The sequence below is a fragment of the Gopherus flavomarginatus genome, chromosome 3 (genome assembly GCF_025201925.1).
Source record: "Gopherus flavomarginatus isolate rGopFla2 chromosome 3, rGopFla2.mat.asm, whole genome shotgun sequence".
Classification (NCBI taxonomy): domain Eukaryota; kingdom Metazoa; phylum Chordata; order Testudines; family Testudinidae; genus Gopherus; species Gopherus flavomarginatus.
The window spans coordinates 202,278,973-202,305,593 of record NC_066619.1 but is presented as its reverse complement, the minus strand read 5'-3'; the positions used below and the strand labels follow the sequence as shown (position 1 = coordinate 202,305,593).

Genomic DNA, 26,621 nt, shown 5'->3' with positions numbered 1-26,621 from the left:
GTAGTTATGAGCTAGGATTTCCCAATAAAGTGTGCTATGCCAAAAAGTATGAAGATAGCAACAGATCCAGACTTGTTAGTCCCATGAATATTTATCTTGGCCAAAACACAAAATGTGTGCAGAACATGCTGCAAATTAATCCTTCATTATAGACCCAAATATGCTCCATAAATTTGCTGTTAACCCATGTTTAGAACAGGAAGCCCTGCATTAGAAATGCTTAATCATGAAACTGAAGTTATATAAAAATATGTTTTAAAAAATTAATCCAACATTTAAAACTTCCTGAATTTAATTTAATTAAAGTCCTTCCTTTTGGGACACTGTCAGGTTGAGAAATATAGTACCAAAATCAAAATAGAAAACAGGGAAAATATAAAAGCACAACTCCGGTAAGTGGGAACTTTATTAAACTACCAAGTTACTCAGAAATGTATAAATGGTCCATTAAATACATTGTTTGTTTTTACAGACATTTATATAGATATTAATTTGCATTTTCCAAACACATTTAAATTACTTTTTTTCAAGCTTACTACCAATAAAAGATTAAAAAAAAAAAAGTCACCTGCTCTCGCAAATGTGTACTCAAGGACACAGGGAGGGCTAAGGGACACACTTTCATATTTAACCCACAAGGGAGGGAAGATCCTAAAGCTTATGAGATTTAAAGCAATATTCACTCTGAGGTCCTTGCCTGTGAATTGATTATAAAAATCTCACTTTGAGACAGACTTTCACAAGAGGTCCCATGGAACAGCTGATAGTGTTTTGGTATGCTGTCTGCAGTGGGATCTGCTTGGTTAAGGGCCACTTGCTTTATTAAAATCATAAAGCTGGCTGTACCCGACTGGTTGGTTGCTAGCCCATAGAAGTGTATGGGCAGGTAGTTAATTATGAATGAAGTATACACTCCTAATGGAAGGGAATGGTGGGAGTGATGTATCAGTAGGCAGAGATACAACTTTCCAAATATATTTCGTTTTATTTTTTTTTAAATGAGGTTTCATTCATAAGTGAATAAAAAGGCAACTGTTTAAATAAGATGTTTGGAGACAGTCAGTTTCCCCACACCTACATACATTTCTCTTGGAAAGGCACAGAGCATGTTAAAACAAGTTTTCCCTCATTCTCTGTATCTTAGTCTGACACGGTGTTAAAATTTGTATCTGCAGAAAAAAGGGTTTTTTTAAAAAAAGCTTATGAAACATAAAACATGTCTTTAATTCATCCTTTAGCCACTTTAAACATTAAAAAACACATTTGAAGCAGTCAAAGCAGCTTAATTTACAAAACATTGTCCATGCGTAAGCTGTATGTTTCCTGCTAAATGCTCCTGCTGACAAAGAGAGGAGGAGGAGGCGGCGGCAGGGAAATGGCTGTTTCAAAGCCATAGCAACATTCAAGTAATTTGATAGTAGATAAACCAGTGGAAATAAGGAATGGTAAGAAAGTGCTCGGCACCAGGTTGCAGCCTTCAAATGTTGAGCTGCATCACCTTTGATATGTATTATAAATATGGCACTTTTGTATTACCAAAAGCTGGCAAGTTTGCATCTGACTGAAATGAGTCAGAACATGAGTAACTATTATCCCTAACAGCTACTGGTGGTATTTCCAATAGGCGTGACCTCCAGCTGTGCTACTACATCCAGCACCAGTCAATTTTTTTTACTATATTCTACTTGCACGTGCAAGACAATTCTGCCACACTCATGGAGAATAAACTTTCTGCCCAGCAGAGTTTTCCTTCCTTCCTACACAGACAGACACACATACACAATAAGACATGCCATAAATTCTTCAATGAGGTTAAGACAGCCACAAACAGTGAATGTCCTGTTTCACCATTTTTAGGCCAGCGGTTCCCAGTGTGTCCAATTGCCAGCAATGGACTTTGCAACAGGCACAGATGACTCTTGAATCCAAGGAATTAGAGTGACAGAAAGTATCTTCACCCAAGTTCATTTTCTGCACTATTCCAAAGGCGTCGTTTCAACTTTGAATAAAGGAACCAACTAGTAAAACTGCTTAAGCTTTAAAAAAAAAAAAAAAACCACAACGCTCCTGTATACAAAAACTGGCCATAACCCCCTCCTCTTTTTTTTTTTTTCTTCTCATGTCACAAAATAATTTCAATTGGTAGTTTTAAAATTCCTTCAGGATTGTTTTTTATCAATGTACTATACCACAAATGCATAAAAGATTCGTGGCATTTGTACTCCACCACAGTAACATTAAATACATTCAAATTCATGCTTACAGGATGAAGACCAGAACAAAAGTAGTTGCTGTCCTCTGATGGTGTGCTGTACATTAGATACCAGGAGATGTTATTAAATAGTGATATTACTGTTTTGGATATTTCACAAGACATCCAGTGCTTAAACATGTGTTCATATGCCAAGATGTCAAAAAGCCCAAACCCTTATTTCAATAATGGTTTAAATATCTTCCCTATTGTGGTCCGGTTTGCATCTTTCAATTGAAGGGACGACTTTTCCATTATACCTTGTTCCTTTGCTGTAGGTTCCGCTTTAACACTGAGAATATCACTATGGCCTGTGTTCCTTTTGAGAACTCTAGCACTACTTGCTCGTTTTAGGAAGTTTCCAGTATTCTCCTTGGGGAAGAGGTCATCAGAGTTTGCTGCTGGCCTCATTCTAGGTAGCCTCTGAGACACTGACCTTGTGATGCTTGGAGTTTTCGAAGAGTTAGGTAGATCCACCTTTGCACTCCTTGAGGAAGAGGCCACTGTGTTCCTTGCAAAATTTGGTATAGAGGACGGTGGCTTGGGAGCGCTGGCTGTCGTGCTTTTGTTAGTATCTGGAGGGGCCTGGGGTTTTACAGTGGAGCGACAAATCTTACTTTCATCTGGTTTTGATTTGGGAATACCTCTGACAGATTTAGAACCTGGCACTTTAAGAGAGCCCTTGCGCTGAATTTGGTCCCTCTCAAAATGGGCACTGCTGGAAGTTGCAGTCCCTCGCTGTAATTTTGGCTCCTCTACTGATAAGCTATGCCTGTAAGGAGTTCTTGGAAGTGTTTCTGTTGTGCCTCGGATAGTGTTGCGATGTGACAGTTGTGTTTCAGCTGTACTGGCCTCTCGAAGTGCTGGTTTGGCTTCTGGCTTTTTCAGACTGCTTGGTGCTTTGTTTGACCTGGAAATGGGCACCACTTTTCTCATACTCATATTTTCAGATGCATTCAAAGTTCTTATTGGTCTGGCAGTAACTGTCTGGGTAGGGCGAGTGCCACTGGATTTTGAAGAGTTTAGAGATCTATCTTTTAGAGAGTTTCTCTTTGGTCCTAAGGATTCTCTACATTTTACAGGCTTTTCCTTAGGGAAGCAGTGCTTGCGGCTGGAGTCCTCTTTGTCATTTGAGAAAGCATGAAGAGAAATTTCCTTTGCAGAGGATGAATTCAGATTTGAGGCAACTGTACTACTGCCATCTCGAGCATCATTTGCACAAGAGTAAGCTCTGCCATCTTGCTCTTTCACTTCATTGCCCACTAATTTTAAATCATTTCCTTCTGAACAGTCGAAAGTCAGAGAACAATCAGTAGTATCAGATATATAGAACGTTGGCCCATGTTCTTTACTGCCAGAAACACTTGTATCCATAGATGTCGGGCCACTACTGGTATGCTCGGAAACTTCATTTTTGCAGCTTCCCGCCTTGGCTTGACAATCATCGGCCTCTCTGGAACTTTTGTAAGAGGGCACTGGATCATCATTATCCGCAGTGCTGAGGGAGTGCAAGCTCAAGTCATCTAGAGTCTCTAAGTCTGCTGCACCAACATCCTCCAAGTTTATTAAAGACATGTCTTCCATAGGTTTTGTTTCTTGGATATCAGACTTATATAGTCCTTTAACAACTTGACATTCCTCAACAGCAAGGGCCAAAGCATTTACATCTGTTGCTTGCACACCAGGCACACTGGACCTGTGCTGACTGTTGTCGGTATTCTTTTCGGAGTGACAGAGGTTAGTACTGGTAGAGCCCACCTCCATGTCCTGTAAGTGACTGGGCTGAGCTGAAGGCAAATGAGACAGATCTGCGCTATCCATTTTGGTTTCAGATGCTTGGTGTAAATTCAAGTTATTTAAACTGAGATCTCTAGGCTCTTTGGATTCAGTCAAGGCTATGCTGGGTCTTGCTTGTCGTGTGTTTGCACGAGGAAGGCTGTTGAATTTGTTTGGATTCTCATCCTTGGAGATTTCCAGGAAAGTCAGAAGATCTCTCTCTGCAGTAATCCCTAAGGACAGTCGGGAGCGCCTAGTGCTCGGGTTTCTATTCAAAGGACTTTGAGGTCTCTGCCGCAACAAAGGTAGAAAAACCTCCAGTCCTTTTTTAGCCAATGTCTGAACATCATTTTCACTGCTACTTCTCCCAAAGCTCCCAAGCTCTCCAGCAGCCCAGGATTGGCGCTTTTCTTCCAGCTCCCTTAATCTCTGCAGTTGGTGAATTTCTTGACTCGCTCGTTCCCTATTTTCCTGTCAAAGAAAGGATGGGAATGAGGAATAAATACACATTTCAAAGTGAAGCATCCCTCATTTCAAAACAAGCTAACTGAGGCCACCCATCTCTTCATTTTTTCCTACTGTGGTCTGTTCCCCACTCAAATCACCATGGCAACTATTGTACCATATGGAGAACAGTTTCCTGCCTAACTAATACAGCTCGTTAGACCAGCCAGCTTAGGGAGCACTGAAAAACACTATCAGACCCCCGCAGAGACCAAGAATATGAACTACAATATGCTAGGTTTTAAAGTTCACTTTTAGTAAGTTTTAAGTCAGCAGTTTTCATTGCATATGCAAACATTTAAAGCAGAAACATATTAGACAATTAACCTCAGCCATTAAAACAATCAAGTTTGATGACACAAAGATCCATATGGCCCTCTGGATCCATTCCATCCTTCTGGACTTGATGTATCAGAGATCTTATACTCAAGCACCCCAGTTGTAATTGTTCCTCGACAGGTGGCATTCTATAGCCAAGTTCCTCTGAACTTCACAGTGACAAAGCCCCAGATTCTGTGGCATTCTAGTGCAGCAGGCAGGGAATTCTGTGGCAGAGACTTCAATGAATTATACATGCAAGTGATACTCTAATCAGCAGAGTTAACTTGTGTTCTTTATTTTGATAATAAATTCAGTGTTATGCTGTCCCCACATTCAATTGAGTATATTCATATATTGTCGATATATATATCTGCAACTACAGCAGCGGGTTTTTGGGGGCAGGCTGAATGTTTTTCTGCTAAAATCACTGGCAGAGACACAGTTAAAGACAGCATTTAAATTGTCACCGTTAGATTTAATATTTAAACTATTAAAGACTTATCTGCACTACATTGTTTTTTGAAACATGTGCACCTATTCCTAATACCACTGCAACTGCACAATGGAGTGAATGCTAGAATAGACAAGGTACTGATGACAGCCATCATTTCCCTTTATTTTGCTAAAACCTAATCAGAGGAGGGCTATGCAGCAACATTTAAAGACAAAAATAAAACCACACACACCAGCACTCATATGGAGATTTGTCTATCCTAGCACGTCTTCTGTTGCTACAAGAAGAGGTGCTGCACAAGTGATAGCAGCTGCAATGGCATGAAAATTTTCAGAAAAACAAAAAAAATTAGTGTGGACATAGTCTTCAATGGGTGGAGTAGTTCAGACCTCTCCGAGCTATTTTTCAGGCTGCCACCAGACTCAAGAAGATCAGATATCAGATAGCCTTGGAAAGACCTACAATACTGTTTATTCAAAATCAAACTCTCTTCTTAAAAAAAGGCAACACTTGGATGTTGGAACAAAATTCTGGGGCAAAGGGTTTATTCCATGACAATGGAATGCACTAAATCCTACGTGTAGGTGTGTCTCACTGAGGACCGATCAACTTTAAATAATCACTTTCTAAATATTAATTGGTTAAAAATAATTGCATATAAATATACCTAATAGTGGAGTTATCCTTCAACAGTCTATGGTTTTACTAATTATTTCCCTTTTAAAAAACACACATCATTTTAAGGAACTTTATAAATTGTTACCATACACTTTGTTTTAATGTATCATTGCATGATATTTCTCTACATTTTTCTATTTGGTAAGGCTACACATTGAATTTTCTTACCCCAACCAGGATATATTTCTAGGGATTTTCTTATGCTATATTTACAAACATGACATACTCAGACATGTTCAAACATATTAATATTCAAAAAACTTCCAAATGCAATTCTTCTTCTGGATCCAGTGCACTCCTAGTATCAAATAAATATCTTCTGTCCTTTGTCTATTTTGCTGTGTGTCTACACGCTGCTTCCTCCCCCACCCCAAAAAAACTATAACCTCTTATATTTTTTGGAACTATTCCTCTGTTTTGGGGCTGTTTCTTATCCACCACAAGAGGCTACCATTAGTCTAGTGGCTACTAGCAAATATGAAATTAATAATTCATTTATCTGAGTGTGACCTTTTCCACAAGAAAGAGCCTGGAGGATCACCCATGGATAATAAACATCAAACAATTTGTAATGTTTGGTTACGAAATGCATCCCAATACATGAATAATTGCATATTTCCTCTATATGCATAAAATCAGCTCTTTCACTATCATTTATTCACTTATCCAAACTCATGGTTTTGTATTATAAGTGCACGCATGCACACACTAACCAGGCTGGTGTAGAGTACTACACAACAGTATTTTTAAACAAAATATTCTTATATCATGCTACACACAGAGATTGCTGGCCCTCAAACTGAAGAGTATTTCTCTGGTGTAATTTGTCGACCCTACTATATATGATAAAATGCCAAAAGGATTTGGATATTTTGTGAGAAGTTGTCAGCAAATAATAAATTACTTTTTTTTATTTGCTGTCCATCCAGAAGTCAGCGGCTTTTACTAAAGTTAGCTTTCCATATAAAAACAGCTTTCTAGAAAGTTGAAAAATAATGCTAAATTGAAGGTGCTGATACCAGAGGAGACTGCAAGTTAAAGTTGGGTTTGATTTCTTTAAATAATATTAATAATAAAAAAAAAGGGGGGAGAGAGAGAAATCTCTTTTGTATACAACTGGCTAGTTGTGTTTTTATTCTATGACTTTCCCAATCTTGAAAGCTCTGTGGTTCACAATTGGGGATAAAGTCTGGATTATCTGCAATGGATGTCATTGGCAAAGGAAGACATGAAATCTCTAGCTCTATCCCAAATGGAAAGGGTAGCTTTCCTTTGCCAAAAGGGTGGGTTCACACTTCTGGAATCCTAATTTTTATTACATTATTAATCCATCAGAGCCTAGCAATATTCACACTACTAAAAAAATTATCTACCCTGTGTCAACACAGAATGACAGAATATATGAGTTAGAAGAACAGAGGGAGGGGGGAAAAGTTAGTCTTTACAAATTGCTGTCAAATGCACAAACAAAAAATGATTATCTAACTTATTCCAATGTGATTATTTTAAGTGTACAGTTAACAGTATTCAGAACTTTTCTTGTTGTTGTTGTCGTCGTCATCATCAGAAATGCAATTCAGGTTGATGGTATTCCTTTAATATTGCAGTACTCTGTACAGGCTAAACACAATAAGGATTGGTCTGAGATATTATACATTTTGAAATAGTTTTGTTCAGTATAATCCCAATTCAGATTATTTAAGCAGGTGAGTAATCACACTGAAGGCAATTGGACTACTCCAGATGCTTAAATTATTTGTTATGAACCTGGGTATTGTATATCTGTTTTATGTATGTGTATTTATAAGCCAGGAGTATTATTCAGATCTTCATGTCCCATCCAACAGTACTTCCTAGTGTATTCTTAATATGCTAATATCAATCACTTACTTAATTGGAGGTTGCCTGCTTATACCATTATACAGCACTGTAGGAGAAAACAGGCATGACGCATTGGATTAAATGAGACAAAGAACATATTTATGTACGCAAAGCTGTCCCTGGAAAAAAGCAAAGCTGCCAATGACAAAAGTAGAGCAAAGGCTACGAAGGCTGCTTTCACACCACAGCTGCCATGATCACACTGGAAGGACTGGAAGTCACCTATAATAGAAGTCTTGAAATAGATAAAAATCTGTTAGTCTGCTTTCCCATATCACCCCCCAAAAAGCCACAATGAGTCTTCATGGAACCCAAAACACCAGTTAATGCCTCCCTCTGGAGGGAGAAAGAATGCGAGTCAGAGACAGGGAATTTTTACAGACTTGTAAGGAGGGTGAGGGAGGAAGCTATCTTATAAATGACACTTAGATCACTGGCCTGACGTCCTCTGAATAATCTAATTGGCTGGTAACAAAATATTTGGGGGCAGCAAAATGTTTGACTTGATTATTGGCTGGGAGAGGTAGCTATTTTCCGTTTGCTTAGAGCAACAAAAGCCCTAGAAATGGGCAATTTGCCACATTATATTAATTCAAACAAATATGTCAAATATAAATGTTAGGTCCCTGAAGCAGTCTTAGATCACATAAGAATAAAGAGATTTATTTTAAGTGAAAGAGAATGTGTTTTCATTTTCCTTACCTTAACAGCCTTGTTGAACTTTATGCAGAAGTCCCTGAATATCTGGAAGCATTCATCCAGTTTCATGGTTTCTTTGTCTTCACAGAAAAAGTCAATAAGCGTATTTCCTTGCTCCTGTAATTCTCGTTTCCAGTATTCTAGTTCTTTTAGTTCTTTTACAGCGAACTGCAGTAAAACATATATATTGTAAGCTAGATATATTAAGAACTTATACACCTGATAGATATAGTAGGTGCTGATGAAATCCATGTTCCCATCTACCAGCTATCACAGAGTCCAATAAATCAGGACTTTGAGAGTAACATCCTACAGTGTAAAAGCAGATGTGTTGCCATTTCAGTGAAGTGAGGAAGAAAGAAAAAGATAAATCAAAACAGTAATTCCAATGAGCAAGATGCGTCACTAGATGAAGGATTAAAGCAAAACAATGTTTCAAACTTTAACTCTCAGAACAATGCAATCAGGTTGGAGTTGCCTCTTATCAAGCTGCACTAAGAATATGATGAGCTTTCTTGTCTACAGCTGCTGATCCTTCCCAAAATAACTTCGCCTTTCCTGCTGGCAGCTCCCTTCTCTCCCATAGAATTTACCCTTGCTACACTAATTTCCCATCCTTTCCCTCTGGACTAGAGCCATGACTAATTCCATTACTAGTTCCATCCCATTCTTGTCCATTCTTGAACCCATGCACATCCCAGAAGCCCTCCAGTATATCCCACACATACAACTCATTCACAGCACCCCAATTATTTAGTTTCCAGGAGCTGATCTTCATTACAATATTTCTTTGTGTTTGAACATGGTTGTGAACAATGGAGCTAAGTAACATGACGGTGATGACTTAGTGTAGACCAGGACAATTTTTGGTCAATGCCATGTCATTGCCCACATTTATGTGCCATGTCAGATTGCTCACAACTCTATTTAGGGGTGGCTGAAAGATTTCCTTCAAAAAGGGATTTGATAGAAGATTGGGCTTTCAGCTAATCAATAGGTTAAAAAAAGGTGTCTGTTCTCCATGGGTAGTTTCTAATTTTCCATCCCAAACCTGCAATATTTTGATTATGAAATGCTGCTGTGGCGCTTTATGGGAGTTGTAGTTTCAGTGCCTCATGCTCCTATTCTCTTGTATAGGGCAGGCTCCCCAGCTGGACTACATCTCCTATGATGCATAACGGTCTCCCCTCTTGGAGGGTGGAGGTGGTTCATCATGTGAGACGAAGTCCATCTGGGGATCCAGGCTCATTGAAAACCAAAAATGGAGCCCTAAATATTTAGACTAAAAAATCTTAATTTTCAACCCACATGTCAGATTCTAATTTTCCAAGGAAGATCCAGACAAATTTCCTACCCCCCATTTTCATGGAATAATACCTCCCCCAAATTTCTGACTAGATCTGGTTGTATTTAAACACTATAGTATTTTGAAATCTACACAAGGTCTGAGTGTCTTCCATGAGGAACTTGCTCAGATACTACAGTGATGGGCATCAGTGTAAGAATCTAAATGAGAATCGATATGTTTTATCCAAAGTTTAAAGAAAAGCAGGAATGGACTTGGACATTTTAAATCCAAGCCTTTTTTTCAATGAATTGACAAAATAAAAGTTAAGTCTAACAACCACTAAAGACAAACTAATGTTTGAACAAGCTTAGGATATCGCAATATTGATCTTAAAAATATTTACTGGATTATCTTATCTTCCCTCTTTTCTCTTAAATGTATATAGATAAATAGACACAAATAATGCCATCAGCTCCTTTATTAGTTTAATTTAGTCAATGAAAGAACAATAGTCTTAAAAGTATAATGAAAATATCAAAAAGGGCCAGAAATATTAAAAACAACCTAGTAAACAAAATTGCTGTATAAAGTAGCAGTTTGTATCAGGAGCCTAAGGCTCTATATAGAGGGCGTGGGGGATTTTTTTTTTTTGGGTGGGGGAAAATTACTGTAGGAATAAATCTTTGCTTGTCAGCCTTCAGACACGCAAACACACACACACCAAAACAAACAAAAGCTGGATTGAAGATAAACAGGACAATTGACATGCACGGGTAATTAGTTCTACCACATATTAGTAGCTCATTCACAGGGATGACATAATGTAAGCTGATTTATCAGTGTAGTTATTGCCCACAATTTCAAAAATGGAAGCATTATATAGAGTATCTATTTGTAAAGTGAAAAATGGTTCCAAGATTCCACTTGGAATTTGTCCTAAGCAAGGTTTTAATGGTACGTAAAGCTAGCTATTAAAATAAAACACATTAAAACGCAACATTAAGGAGTCTTAATGCAGTAGATAAAAGCTAATAATTCAGAGTGATGGCAACTATTCCTTTCTTAACCCACCCTTTTTCTCCATCAGCTTCACTGCTCCTGACAAAGTGCAATGGCTAATCCATTAACAGCTTCTATAAATTTAAATCACACCTGCCTTAACAAGTTTCTTGGTAAATACTGTATTCTTATTTGCAATATTTATACAACAAATATATATAAAAAAGACACAGATACATTCTTACACTTCATGGAAACCCACGTATAGGTTCTTCCACTCATCACACCTGCTTAAAAGGTGTTACACTACATGTACCAAGATTGTACTCCGTTTATTTACATACAAAAAAAAAAAAAAAGACTGGAAAATCAAATAAAACCACCACCCAAGAACGATCATGGGGCTCACACTAAGGCCTTGGCTACACTGGCGCTTTACAGCGCTGCAACTTTCTCGCTCAGGGGTGTGAAAAAACACCTCCCTGAGCGCAGCAAGTTACAGCGCTGCAAAGCACCAGTGTAAACACTGCCCCAGCGCTGGGAGCGCGGCTCTCAGCGCTGTAAGCTAATTCCCACAGGGAGGTGGAGTACCTGCAGCGCTGGGCAAGCTCTCTCCTAGCGCTGACACCGCGACCACACTCGCACTTCAAAGCACTGCCGCGGGAGCGCTCCCACGGCAGCGCTGTACGGCTGCAAGTGTAGCCATACCCTAAAGTATGTTAAGGGTTAATCCACAGCAAATCTGTTAAGCATACGAATTGCTAGAAACACTCCTTCAATCTCCCAACAACTAGAGTTTGAAATGCTCAATACAATTTCAACTAAAACTGGCATGCTCCAGCATAACAAGTTGGTAAGAATCTAGTTTCTGTGTGTTTAATACAAAGCAGAACCATGCAAATAATCTGATATTCTAACCACTGATCTCCGTCAGCCATTTCACAATAGTTAAATATGCTTGCCTAATCAGCCCTCAAGGCAACGTACATCCAATATTTTTTCCTCTAAACAGTGTAGTCCTTTATAAACTCATATCTGACACACATAGTAGTGCAGCGTGAGCAGCTCTGAACGGATGATTTATGATGAGGCAGACATAGTAAAGTGAATCTACTGCCTGTTAACATATCCATGCAAATTATGTTAGGCTGAGAAACACCGCTGTATTGAAGTGACAGTAACACAGTAGCAAGGATATTCTACAAACCTGGATAAAACCTTCCATCTGGTGAAAGAGTCCTGGGTCCTGTCGAATATTGTCTTTAAGAGATCTTGTCTTGGCAGATAGAGAATGAAGTTCTGCTTCTATATTATCAATGGATAATCTAAAAAAATAGCATATACAGAGAGCACTTACTGAGAGAAAGGAGTTGCCCATTGTTAGACGTTGCACGCTTCATAAATTTGTCATAATACACCACCTGTACATCAAACAAGACCTGCCTGCTTGGTAAACCTTCCCTGAGCAGAAGGTAAGAGTTAGCAGAGAAATCTGCTTATTTTTCCTTATTTGCAATGTTGAAAGGTTCCCTAAGCTTCATGAAGTCAGAGCAATGCAGGCAGCTCAAAGAGCCACAAGTTTCCTTTGGCCCAGCAGCCATGATGTTTGATCCTTCTACCATATTACCTGCATAGTTGCAACAAACCCCTTCACATCACTTATGTGATGTGGCCGCTAAACAGACAAGCTCCTGACCACTACACAGCCTAGTCTCCGAAGAACTGCTGGCTCTCCCTGAAAACAACAGTGCAAGTTACAGAAGAATCTCCCCCTCTGCAGGTTTCATGCATTGTTCCTGGGGCATTATTGCTCACTTGGCAGGGTAGTGCAACAGGCCCAAGACTCACAGAAATAGCCCAGTTCTTAGAGAACCTGAGCCATTTTGTGTTTGAAGGCCCAGCTCCTATAGTTTTTGCAGCCCCACTTGCAAACTAAGTATCAGAGAGGTAGTCGTGTTAGTCTGGATCTGCAAAAAGCAACAAAGAGTCCTCCTGTGGCACATTATAGAGTAAGGGACGTATTGGAGCATAAGACGCACGTGAGTCTGAAGAATTGGGTATTCACCCACGAAAGCTTATACTCCAATATATCCGTTACTCTATAACAGGGGTAGGCAACCTATGGCATGCGTGCTGAAGGCCAGACGCGAGCTGATTTTCAGTGGCACTCACACTGCCTGGGTCCTGGCCAAGGCTGGCTCCAGGCACCAACGAAAGATGCAGGTGCTTGGGGCAGCCAATGGAAAGGGGGGGGGAGGGGGTGGCACGTCCAGGTCTTCGGCGGTGGGTCCCTCAGTCCCTCTCCTCCTCTTTGAGCTGCTGCCATAGTGCCACCAAAAAGGAAGAGAGGGAATGAAGGACCCCAGAAAAATGAACTGCTGCCAAAGTGCCTGACGAATGGCTATTTTTTTCCCCGCTTCGCCGCTTGGGGCAGCGAAAAAGCTGGAGCTGGCCCTGGTCCTGGCCACCGGTCCGGGAGGCTCTGCATTTTAATTTAATTTTAAATGAAGCTTCTTAAACATTTTAAAAACCTTATTTGCTTTACATACAACAATAGTTTAGTTATATATTATAGACTTACAGAAAGAGACCTTCTAAAAACGTTAAAATGTATTACTGGCACGCAAAACCTTAAATTAGAGTGACTAAATGAAGACTTGGCACACCACTTCTGAAAGGTTGCCAGTCTATAAGGTGCCACAGGACTCTGTCACTTGCAAATTAGTAGCAAATGACCGAGTCTCTCAACTACCTCAGCAATGGATCTTTCAGGGTAACTTCTCATAGGGAGATGTTATTACCCTAACACAGTGAGTTCAACACCACCCTAGAATTTTAGCCTTGCTTAGGAACTGATCATTAGTAATCTCTCCCAGATGGCCCAACATTACTGACTGCATACACTTATTTTGGTTAGGGGGCATTTCACCAACAGCATGATTTTAATTGCCGTCACTGCTCTTTCACAGGTATGTGAACTGCAGTCCCCATGACATACTTCCCAGAGTACACAGGGCTGGTGATGATGGCAGTAGCACCTATAATTATCAGCACTAGAGCAGGGAGTGCACATATCTATGGGTATGAGGTAAGCTATTTTTCCTCAGCATCCTTCATCTCTACTGATACACTCCCTGCCTCAGTAAAGATCACAGATACTTCAGAGATCTGCATTCCAGTGCACTGCAGAACCTTCAGCAGACCAAAAACTCTATAGATGACATGGGTTGCATTTGGCAGACCTATGAAAGAGTGCAGTAAGAAAATGCAAGAGAACTAAGTTTAAAGAGGGCACAACAACAAATGTGTGATTTTTAAGGTTTTGTTGTACTAGTTTTTGATCTTCTTCATGTCCAAAAGGTATAATATGTTTTGGTTTGTTTCATTTAATCTGACTAAAACCAATGGTGAGACAAAAATGACAAATGTTTTGTTGTAAATTGGACCTGGCCAGAAAACACAGTCTTTTCCCTCCCATGAAAAATTTTGAACTGAGGGATGGGGAGGAGAAAAACTTTCACCCAAACGGGATAAGGAGGTAAAAAATTCTAAATATTTCACAGGAGGGAAAAGACAGGAAAAAAAATTCTATTTTGGGAGAGCCAAAATCGAAGCTGTACGCTTACTCCCTGAGGGTATGGCTACGCTTACAGCTGTACAGCGCTGGGAGTTACAGCTGTCTTCATACAGCTGTGTAGGGAAAGTGCTGCAGTGTGGCCACACTGACAGCTACCAGCGCTGCAGTGTGGCCACATTTGCAGCGCTGTTGGGAGTGGTGCATTGTGGGCAGCTATCCCAGCGTTCAAGCTGCAACGTGCTTTTCAAAAGAGGGCGGTGGGGTGGAGTGTGACAGGGAGCGTGGGGGAGACAGAGAGAGTGGATTTTTGGAGCTGACACTGTTGTCAGCTCCCTGCCTTGCAAGTTCTAAGGACTGGAAGATACACAGCACCTACCTTCAATCATTTTAAAAGTTTCGACCTCTTCCCCCACCCCTCTCTTATTCACTAAATGCAAATTATGCACTCCTAAATAGCCTTCGGACCACATAAGCAGCTACTCAACACGGACTCCTCCCCCTCCCCCCCCCCACCGTGTGGCTTCTCTCCTCAAGCAAACAGCTGTGAACTTTCCAAAGCAATTCCCCTGCCTGCCTCCACTCGCTGGCCTCGAGCAAATAGGAGCTGTGTTTGTTTTTTAGATAAGCAGCTCCGGGGTGCCCAGAGTTCAGCCATTCTTCCGGTTTGTTGTGAACAGGCATTTTGGGATACCTCCTAATACCCTGGAGGCCAATTACAGCTCTTTTGGTGGCCACACTTGACGAGCAGCACTGCATCACCAGCGCTGCAATCATTATACCCCAAGCAGACCAGGTGTACAGCCAGCGCTGCAGCCAGGGAGTTGCAGCGCTGGATGTGCCTTGCAGGTGCGGACAGTTACTAAGTTGCAGCGTTGTAAACCCACCACCAGCGCTGCAACTCTCCAGCGTAGCCATGGCCTAAGAAGCCTGGGCTCCTCAGCAGTCTGCCAGGCGGGCTGCCGAAGAGTCACGGGCAAGACAGCAGGAAGCCAGGCAGGTTTCCATCAGAAATTTTCCAGTCAGGTCTATTGCCAACAGATTCACAGCACCTTCCCTCAGGGGATCTTGAAGTAATTTACAGACATTAAATTAAGACTCAGTATATCCATGAGATATGAAATATCTCCATTCTACAGATGTGGAAAGAAGCTAAGCCCAAAGCTAAAGACAGAGATGATGGCCAGGATTAGAACTCAGGGGTTCCTAACTTCCAGTTCTATGCTTGAAATGATACACTGCCTTATAAAAGTACATATGTAGTTTAGCCAGGTATGAATTAATGTTTGCTGTAGAATTATACAACTCAAGGCCTCAGGCTGAAAACTGTACTCAGCCCCAGGTATTACAGGTTTTCTTCTATACACTGAATGAATACAACATGTTCATTCACAAGCATAAGCTTCCTTCCCTCTACCACGTAAGAGAAGTGGGGACTCAAGTTTGTAAAGTTAGTTCATATTTTACAAGAATGGGGTGGTCCAGTATTTTGAATGTCCCATAGTAGAGTGTGTATTATGGAGGGAGGCTCTCAAAGATAGAAAGGGAGAGGATATTGCAAAAATGGGGAAATCTAGTCTGCAGAGGAAGTGGGAGCCACTAGTAATCTTTATGAGTGTACATGGTACCAGATCTGGATCTGTACTATACCAACCCAACAAATAGCTGGAAGTTATTCTATAGAGCAGCAGTAACAGTAACATGACACTATTTTAAAAACATGCCCTGTAGGTCGATCTCTTAAAAGTAATATATATGCATTTACCTAGTTGAATGTGTTGACAAAGGCAAAAAACCCTGTAAAAAATCAATCAATAAAACCCTCTAAAGCTGAAGGCACATTGCAGGCAAACTTCTGTTTGCAAATGAAAATGAAGCTCTAACAGTTATGGTAAACACTTGTAAAGATCTCAGTTTTAATGCCAAAGCTCTGTGAACGAATGTGCTTCTGCGCTTCACAAAAAGAAGTCTCATGTCGCTTTCTAACAAAAAGTTCTCAGTTTTCTTTGCTTACCTGGCTGCATCATGAACATGCTGTAATTTTTCTGAAAAGGTTAAAAGAACCACATCTTTCTTTTGTGCTTCCTAAAATTAAAGAAAAAACAAACAAACAATGTCCCTTTGACATTCCATTACCCTGCTAAAATCTAAGTAAAAACTGTCCTAAAGCTTTGGGAAAGGCACTTAGTTTCTGTATTACACTGCTGCTAGATTCTATTTTTCTTTCAATTCAACTGAGTGAATTATTGGAAAAAAGCCTCACTTAAAGGTGGACAAGGATCAGACCTAGAGAGAGTTTAAACAATTTCCATTTCACAGAGCACAGATAATAGTACCTTCTTCCACTGAAAACAATCCATCTGCATTGAGAGAGAATCTTAGGTAAGGGCAATTGACCAATGCCAATTGTTTGGGCTAATGCAATATTTCCTGCCTAAACATCACCTAATACTTATGTCATTAGCTGACGGTGTCTTGCTGATGTAAAAGCTGTTAAACCAGTTTGCACACAGACAGTGAAAAAAAAAAAATCACAAGTGGAGGTATTTCAATCTTTTCCCTTCCATGGAGGGAAGAAAAATTTGGTCAAGACAGTGACCCCAGGTGTGTTTCAAAGTCATTCCAATTGGAAAAGGAAAAAAACTCTGAAGGAGCTGCAACAGATTTGATAGCTTTAAAAACTATCTAATGAGTCAAGCAGTGCAATGAAATAGGTAATTTCTCCTCAGAAGTTTTAATAGAAAGAAGTTTTTTATCAAAATTGACAGCTCCTTTAACAAAGTATCCCAGGATCGAATAGTTAGGGGAATGTTACACTTTAAGAGCTAGATAGGAGAATTATTTTTATACAGTACCAGAAAGTTTCTGCTAAAGATTTAACTAGTCTTTATATTTGTTCAGTTTTCTGTGGACAGGATCATCATACACCGGTAGGCTAGTGGAATGTGTGGAGGCAGAGAGGGAAGGGTTAAGTACCAGAGCCTTAAGGTTTACCCTCTTATTGTATAGCACATGCCTCTTCCACTCAACTAAAACAAACTGTCAGTCATCTCTACCTCCCCTAATTAGATTATAATATTTATTCTCGAAGATGGTAGTTTTTACATACCAAAGCAACAAAATGCAGCAGATTCATCCCAGGTTTGTTTGCTTTTGTGTCTGCCAGCTTGAGCAGTGACGAGAGTTTAAAGCCAACTGCATTGCCAGCATAACCCCCCTAAAGAGGAAAAGAGACAGAGAAGGCATGTGACATCAGTGGACTGCGATAGTCAATCAGGCCTCTTCATATTGATGCACACTTACTGCATTCATAATATTCCCAGCTTGAAGGACCAAGTGTAATATGGAATGTAGTTCTTCACATGACATTAACTCTGTAGAGAAACAAACAGAAAATTGCTGTCTGGAGGCTGTTTTAGAAATATATACAGTGTGTATATTATACATGGATTGTCAGTTACCAAAGTCCATTTAATCCTCAAGCTCATAAAGGTGTGAATTTTTTTTTATTTTTATTTATTTTTTTTTATAGGAAACTACAATTAACTGAAAGGTCCTGGGAGAAAATGGCATTATATAATCCAAAGTCACAGACACAGTTGGCAAACCACAAGTATACATTCAGACCTTAGCTCAGCTAGTATAACGTTTCCAAGGCAACCACCAGTAGCTCATGAAAGATTTGGGGTGTAATTCTGCTCAGTGCTGAGTGTCTTATAAGAGCTGCCAACCTCCCTCACCACCCACTAACTTCAGAATGAAGCAAATGTGCATAGCACCTTGCAGGAACTGTTCAATGTCTGACAGGATTGGGACCTTGATTACTAAAAAGTTTGTATATAAAAGTAATTGGTTGGGTCTGAAAAGGTGTAAGGAAAGTACAACTTTCCTTACTTATCCCTCCTACCCTCACCCTGCAAACTTTGTGCATAAATTGAAAGACACTGAGTTACAATAAAGATAGCATATAAGGCTACATTAAATCATCATATAGACAGTAATATGAAATAAAACTTCTTTATAAAACTCAAAGAATAAAAGCTTACTACATATTCTACTTTTGCAAAACACAAAAGTACTTTAGATAAAAATATACATGAACATTTTCAACAAGATTCAACTTAACATACATGTATGTGCTTAGAAACTAACATGATAAGTACCTTAGAAATAAGAGAAACAGAGCTATGGAGCTGTGAAGAGTTAATAAAATCAGTATTCTACAAATACTGCAGAGTAAAAGATCTTTGCAAATTTGCAAGGTATTCACAGCATGGGAATAAACATTATAGAGAATTTTACTTACGTGGCACGGGGGCAGAGCAGGGAGATAGCTCAGCAGTTTGAGCATTGGCCTGCTTGCTAAACCCAGGGTTGTGAGTTCAATCCTTGAGGAGGCCATTTGGGGAACTAGGGTAAAAATCTGGGGATTGGTCCTGCTTTGAGCAGGGGGTTGGACTAGATGACCTCCTGAGGTCCCTTCCTAATATTCTATGATTCTGTGACTATCTAGCCACTATTCATACTAAAATATGGAACCCTTAAATTGTAGAAGGCTTAAAATAAACACACTTGCAGTCACTGAACTGTAAAAAAATTTTTTTTTAAGACAAGACATTATATTGCTCCAAAATTAGCATTATTTAAATTATCCTGTTTTTAACTGTTTAATCCAACATGCTAACCTGTCATTATGGATGCAGTCAGTAGTGGTACCTCTCAAACCACTTTGGTCAGTGTTGCCAAAACACAAGGTAATTTAAAATGTTTTGCTATAAAAAGGTTTATACAAGGAAGCATGACGCATTTTATAGCAAGAGGCAAAAAAGAATGTGCAAGTGGATACAGAAGTCTATAAAACTAAGAAGTCAGCCTACAAAGATAGCACACAGGACAAGCCCATCTATACTACAATTGCTACCCTGTCAAATGACAATTACAACAGTTCCATTTTGCAGTGTATATGGACTTTTATTAATTGACTTTCTTGTAAGTCTCCAGTTAAACCCTCAGCATTAGGAAGATATAATAGGCTTTTTTGCCAAAAATTTACAGCCACTACCACCACCAGTTCAGCTCTACTAGTGGAAGCATTAGTGTAGACAAGGCTCCTGCAGCTGGATACTTCGCTACTGTGTTGTCTAAGGGTATGGCTACATTTGGAATTTCAAAGCGCTGCCCCGGCAGCGCTATGGGAGCGCTGCCCCGGCAGCGCTTTGAAGTGTAAGTGTAGTCAGAGCGGCAGCGCTGGGAGAGAGCTCTCCCAGCGCTGCATGTAAACCACATCCCTTACGGGTGTAGCATGCAGCGCTGGGAGCCGCGCTCCCAGCGCTGCTGCCCTGATTACACTGACGCTTTACAGCGCTGTATCTTGCAGCGCTCAGGGGGGTGTTTTTTCACACCCCAGTTGCAGCGCTGTAAAGTGTGAGTGTAGCCAAGGCCTAACACTGCTTGGGGCAAGTGTGAGCAATACTTCTGTGGCTTTCAGTGTGTTTACCAGTATTCCCACACTAAGAATCAGAGTAAATGGGCAACATAAGGATTAGGTGAAGGTCAGAATCATGGGAAGGAGCGGAACCAGAAAATTAAGAAGTTAATTATTTTGCATTAGTTTAAGAGAGAGAGAGCTAGGAAGACAGGAAGGCAGAAGGCAGGACTTAATTAGGGTTTGGGTTCCTGGACCAAAGGAACAACATATCACCAGTGCTATGGTGTCTGTAAAGTTTAGAAAATAGAGAGTTCAGAAGAACAGAAGGAAATGGATCTGTAAGACATTATATGAGAATCCATTATGATAATGATTTCAGTCAACCAATATCCCCATCTTACAGACAGCTTTACCAGGCATAGAGGAATGTGAAAGAGATGCAGTAACTTCAGGATCTTTGGCCCTGGGAGCAGAGTTAAAGATTCAACAGACACACCCTTATGGAATGTGTCATAGGCTAGTTAGCGTCCTTTAAATAGCTACTAGGTACCTGAAATTCAAGATCTAGTCTCCGTAATGCAGATTGATGAATCCTCTTGCAAAAACAAGAATGTAATGCATGTCACAGCATGTTTAATTACCTTTGGTAGCTGTTCTTATAATTGCCATGTCTTTCTGTAGAGAAGTACAAGAAGGTGTAAATTCTCTCTTTAGCACCATAGCTTCAATCCGAAGAGAATAGCTGGAACATAAACAAACTCAGCTTTAAAACTGAGAGCCAAAAAAGAGAGTTTGCCATGAATAGAATAAACCTAGTACCTCCTTACTTTGGCACCTGGATTAGTAAATACATAAAGTAATCAGCTTGACACAGTTTTGCTACATCTCCATCAAAGGCTTTTAATTTCTTTACCTAGGAAAGAAAGAGAGACAATAATAAACAACTTAATCTCTAAGATCAAGATTAAAAATGAAAGGATACACCTTTACTGAAGAGAAGCAAATTTAACTTAAAGAATTACAGTCAGTTCAGCGACTTGCATTAGGGGAGTCTTGAAATCAGAGTTCCCTTTCAGAAAAATAAAAACCAATTGCACTTCCTTCAATCCCAACGTGTTAGCAGGGAAGCACAGGGGGAAACTTGCAAGTCATTATTATATGCCTCTCTCTCCATAACTAGCCCTGTGTGCCATCTTGCAGGAGCACACAAAAAGACAAAGACATGGTCATGATGTTTAGGAGAACAGTTTCCATTAAAATTAGGGTCTTTCATTTTTATTGCTCCATTTGCAATTCTCCATCGTAAGCAGGTGAATTTCCTGCCTGAGGGTATGGCTACACTTACAGTTGTACAGCGCTGGGAGTTACAGCTGTCTTTGTACAGCTGTGTAGGGAAAGCGCTGCAGTGTGGCCACACTGACAGCTACCAGCGCTGCAGTGTGGCCACACTGACAGCTACCAGCGCTGCAGTGTGGCCACACTGACAGCTACCAGCGCTGCAGTGTGGCCACACTGACAGCTACCAGCGCTGCAGTGTGGCCACACTGACAGCTACCAGCGCTGCAGTGTGGCCACATTTGCAGCGCTGTTGGAAGTGGTGCATTGTGGGCAGCTATCCTAGCGTTCAAGTGGCTGCAATATGCTTTTCAAAAGAAGGGGGTGAGGGGGAACGTGGGGGAGAGAGAGTAGATTTTTGGATCTGTCAGCTCCCTGCCTTGCAAGTTCTAAGGACTAGAACATACACATCACCAACCTGCAATCAATTTAAAAGTTTCGAGCCCTTCCCCCACCCCTCTCTTATTCACTAAATGCAAATTATGAACTCCTAAATAGCCTTCAGACCACATAAGCAGCTGCTCAACATGGACTCCCCCTACCCCTCTGCCGTGTGACTTCTCTCTTCAAGCAAACAGCTGTGAACCTTCCAAAGCAATTCCCCTGCCTGCCTCCGCTCGCTCCAGCAAACAGGAGCTGTGTTTGTTTTTTCGATAAGCAGCTCGGGGGGAGCTCGGAGTTCAGCCATTCTTCCGGTTTGTTGTGAGCAGGCATTCTGGGATACCTCCTAATACCCTGGAGGCCAGTAACAGCGCTTTTGGTGGCCACACTTGATGAGCAGCGCTGCATCACCAGCACTGCAATTGTTACAGCCCAAGCAGACCAGGTGTACAGCCAGCACTGCAGCCAGGGAGCTGCAGCGCTGGATGTGCCTTGCAGGTGTGGACAGTTACTAAGTTGCAGTGCTGTAAACCCACCACCAGCGCCGCAACTCTCCAGTGTAGCCAAGCCCTGACAGGTGCCAACTATTCAGGTGATCACAAGTCTGGCATACTGGATGTATGCTTGAAAGTTAACAGTGTTCAGTGCTTACAGAACTAAGATGATCTAGCTATATATTACAATTGTAATAAAAGTGTGTAGTTAAGTTGCAACATATTTTCATCACAGACATGCTTTCACTCATTGCTTTCTCTACAATTCTCTTTTGGGGTGAGGCTACACATTCTTAGTCTCAATCAAATGTGAATTTGTTGGGAGGTTTTATCTTATTTTGTAATACTGAAGCCAAATCCAGGGATTTATTTTAAAGTACTTGGGTGTGGCTGGAAAGATACTTTAAATGTAAAGGAAACAAATTTTAAAAATAGCTCAACTTTAGAACCTCACATGAGGCTAGCCCTAGCCCTCCATGAGGATTGGTCACCTATACATGTTCGGAAAGAAAAAAGAAAAAAGATACAGTGTAACAACCAGAGTTCCCTAACATGATTATATCTGATGCACAATAGGGCCTTAAAAATATGCTGCTGTCTAGTTTATGTGCCAGAGACTCATGGCACTGTGCACACATCACAGAAATGTCCAGAGCCACCCTTATCTCAATTACAGACATTATCAGTAAATGCAGCAGATACCACTACTCCCCACCCCACAATATACATTTGTCTGTCATCTGTATTCTCCTGTTTCATCATGGCTGCATCAATATCCATACACATTTTGGAAGCCATAGACACAAACAGACTGTTTGTACACAAGCACCCACAGATACAGTGAAGAAGCACACACACCCTTGTTGAAGCACAACTGCAATTTTGTCCAGATAAGTTATAAGAATGTTTCACAATATGTAAAAATCATGCATAAAATCATGCCCACATCCAGTCATCCTCCTCTATCTTCCCACACACAAACTTAGTATCTAGTCTCACCCTCACATTTCTTTCACACCTCGCATACATACATGCATACAAACAACTCCATCCTCTGTATTATAAAGATCATAAGGCTTCTGTCATTGTGCTCTTTTATGATATTAAGACAAAGGATCCTACCTCTCCACACAAAAAAAAGAAGGTGGGCAGAAGCGGTTATTCTGCTTGTTTCAAGATTTGTTTGTTGTGGAAGTCACTAGAGCTTTAACTAAGTTATAGACTTCTTGTAAAAGATCCCCTATGAGTGACAGACAAGGCTCTTCAGCTGGACCCTTTTTCACCACTGTGTGTTAACCCTGCTGAAGAGCTGGGTAAACTTAACTTAATGGTAAAGAGACTGGAAACTGCTGGTGCTTTGTCCACACTAGAGTTCCCAGTATACACTTCAGGATTCCTCCTCCCCACCCACCACTCCAGTATAGTGAAGACAGCCATACATGCCAGAAGAACTAATTAAGTTATGATACAGGAATCAAGAGAATGAAAGCAGAGTAAAATGAGAGATGAAAAGATATTTAGTCAGACTATTTATTTGTGTGAACTCTGTGCCTAATGAACATTCTAAAGAAAGGACTGCTTTCAAAAGAGCTTTGTTGAAGATTTAACCCTTGCCTCTTCACTTAAGATAAAAGAGCCACCAATAAACCAATTCCAGACCCACCCCCAACAAAGCCACAGAAGACCAGACTTGGTATATATATATATATTTTTTCTAAATAGAATAGAAATACAGCAAAGTATAAAGAGCTGAAAAATTAGAGGAAGCATAATTTTAAACATCAGAAATGCAGGCTCTACCTAACATGAAGGTAGATCTGATAAAAGATATTTTGCACACAAAAAAAATAATCAGAAACTGCAGTTGTTATCAGCATTTTCTGCAGATCAATGTTGCTTTCAATATTTTTTGAATTTTAAAAACAAAAACGTGTTTGTTTCCAGCCTACATTTCAAAATGAATTTTTTCCTTAAACATACCATTTTGACTTTTGGAAAAAATGTTTTCTCTCTCTCCTCCACCCACCACCACCACCACTTTTATGCTGGAAGAAGAAATAGGAGTGGACATGGCATGTAAAATTAGAGAGAGAGAGAGGGGAATCAAAAATCAAAAGGCCAAAACCTCAAACTTTTCAGTTTCCAAAAACCAAAATGACATTTCACATTGAAACAAAATGAAAAAAAAACAAACTGTTGATTCAAAATGAAAATGCCCACAAAAACCCAAATTTTGTCAAAAAGCGATAAAACTTCTATTTTTCCAGTTATGACAAAGATATACCAAGAAAGAGAATCCTAGTTAGAGAGGAATTGAGTCACATACACATTACTTACATACAATTTGTGTAGTCTTTGCAGGTATCTTGACCTAATGGTATGCCTACATAGCAAAGAAAACCCTGCAGCTGGCCTGTGCCAGCCAATTCGGGCTCATGGGGCTTGGGCTGCAAGGATGAACCTGGACATCTACATAGCAATGAAACATCCCCATAGCCAGAGCCCGAGTCAGCTAGTATGGGTTTTTCTTTGCTGTGTAGCTATACCCTAAAGCGTGCAGGCAGATTCCCCTCTTCAAAAAAAGACAGGAAATTACATGTAGAAAACTATAAATGCAACTTTAAAACTTAAATGCACAAAAGCCAGGAAGCAAGATAACAGACATCAGCTATGGCAGCGGGCGAACACACCGTTGGGGGAGGCTAGCCCCACCCCTCTCCCTCTGCCCAAGGCCCCTCCCCTCCCCTCCCTCACCAGAGCATACACATACACCTGTGGCTGCCAGTCTCTCAATGTGCCCCCAGCCCCAGCACGCCCAGCGGGCAGCGCGGCCAGAATGCCCCCAGCCCCAGAATGCCAGGTGGACAGTGCAGCCAAAGAACCTCCAACCCCAGCGCTGGGTGGGCACCGATGCAGCCACTAGATATTAGTAACCCATTTTACAAATGTGAGGACAAAAGCACAGAGAAGCTAAAAGATCCTTTCTGCAGTTTATAATCTAATGTGTTATAACTAGGTCCCCACATTACATAAGTTTTGCAGTTTATTAACTAGGTCATAAGATTACAACAATCTGGAGGAAATCTAAGGCAATATCTTACACACATTTCTTTGCTATAGATATTACATATTTTCCAATGTAAAAAGTTTCAGTCACCCAATAATGAAACAGAAAAAAATGCCACAGGCATCATGTTTTCAACCTTCTCTCTGCAACCACGAGAGCTAGAAAAGTTGTTCACATGAAAGTCAAAATGCTCCCATAGTCACAGGAGATGCAGGTCTCATTTTACACCCCAAATATTATAACAGCCATGATGAAATCATGAACTTTGGCAACATTGCACACTATTTGTCATATACTTAACAGATACACCAACGGACTTTGGATAGGTTCATGAATAATTTGAGAACTCCCTGTTTAAGCACTACAGTCACATAACTAGAGAGGATATTTTAATGAATGTGAACAAGGGAGCATAATTCAACTTCATGCTCAATTTTTCATTTCTTGAGTTTCACACCGAGCTGCTGTTAATTTTTTTATTTGCTTTTTAGATGGATTATATGTTTGCAATGGCCACGACCAAACAGATTTTACATACACTTTTACGTATATAATTCACCCTCACTGAAAAGTCTGTTATGAAATGGAGAAAATCTGACTTCATTTGGTTTGAAGATATCTACCGCTAATATTTAATTATTTTTTAGAGCCAGGAAAGCCAGTAAATGAGTTATAAGCAGCTTTCCATCAGCAACATGCAGTACACTAGCAAGAAAGTTAATTTTATTTTATGAATACAGGACAGTTATGCAAAGCTCCTGAATGAGAATTCTGAGTCTCTGATTGAAACTGTATCAGTACCACTCATTCGTGGATGCATATACTCATATTAAATCAGAGTAGATTACTCCATCTCAAAAAGAGGCAGCGGTACACAATGGGAGAGATGAATAGGATAAGTCTCTTCCATTTTTCCATGTTTCTACATTATTGTGAACATACATGGTGTTTTAAAAAATGAGGCCCTGTTCCCACAGTGCTTACTGGCTAGATCAAACAATGACAAACAATGAAAGCAGCTGAAGTGAAAGGAATGGAGACATCACATGTGAAATGCCCCTCCCCTAACCTGTGCAAGGTACAGGAGATAAGAAAAGGAGACAAAGGGTGCAGTCAAAAGAAGACTACAGCTGATTTAAGGGGTAAACAAGGATGTAGGAGGAGATACAAAATACAGAGGGGCAGAGCCACACACAGCATTGAAGGAAAGGAAGAGGGGACTGAATTTTATATAGAAATTGAGAAGGTATTTAAAGGGAATGGTGCAAGCAGAGAGAAGTTTTCCAGTAATCTAGACGAGAGATTATTAGTGTTTTTAAGACAAAGAACTAGCAAACACGTTTAGGCATTGTAAGGAAGGATTAACAGGGTGTTCTGATAAACCTAGGCAAGCATGCGTGTGGTGAGTTGATGAATTGGCTAGACTATCCAAAATTCATACTTGCAATACATACAGAAAAGAATGTGGCATGGTGGCTACTAATGACTGTG

At 40.3% G+C, this 26,621-nt stretch overlaps 1 protein-coding gene across 1 annotated transcript in view; it reads right to left on the bottom strand.

Moving 5' to 3' along the window:
- Window positions 1-425: 425 nt before the first annotated feature.
- Window positions 426-26,621, bottom strand: part of FHDC1 (FH2 domain containing 1) — a 51,064-nt gene continuing 24,868 nt past the window's right edge. Inside the window, 8 exon segments of the mRNA XM_050946231.1 lie at window positions 426-4,498; window positions 8,568-8,732; window positions 12,059-12,176; window positions 16,440-16,510; window positions 17,535-17,642; window positions 17,729-17,799; window positions 20,495-20,595; window positions 20,681-20,766. Coding sequence (XP_050802188.1) covers window positions 2,429-4,498; window positions 8,568-8,732; window positions 12,059-12,176; window positions 16,440-16,510; window positions 17,535-17,642; window positions 17,729-17,799; window positions 20,495-20,595; window positions 20,681-20,766 — 2,790 coding nt within the window. The 3' untranslated portion in view covers window positions 426-2,428.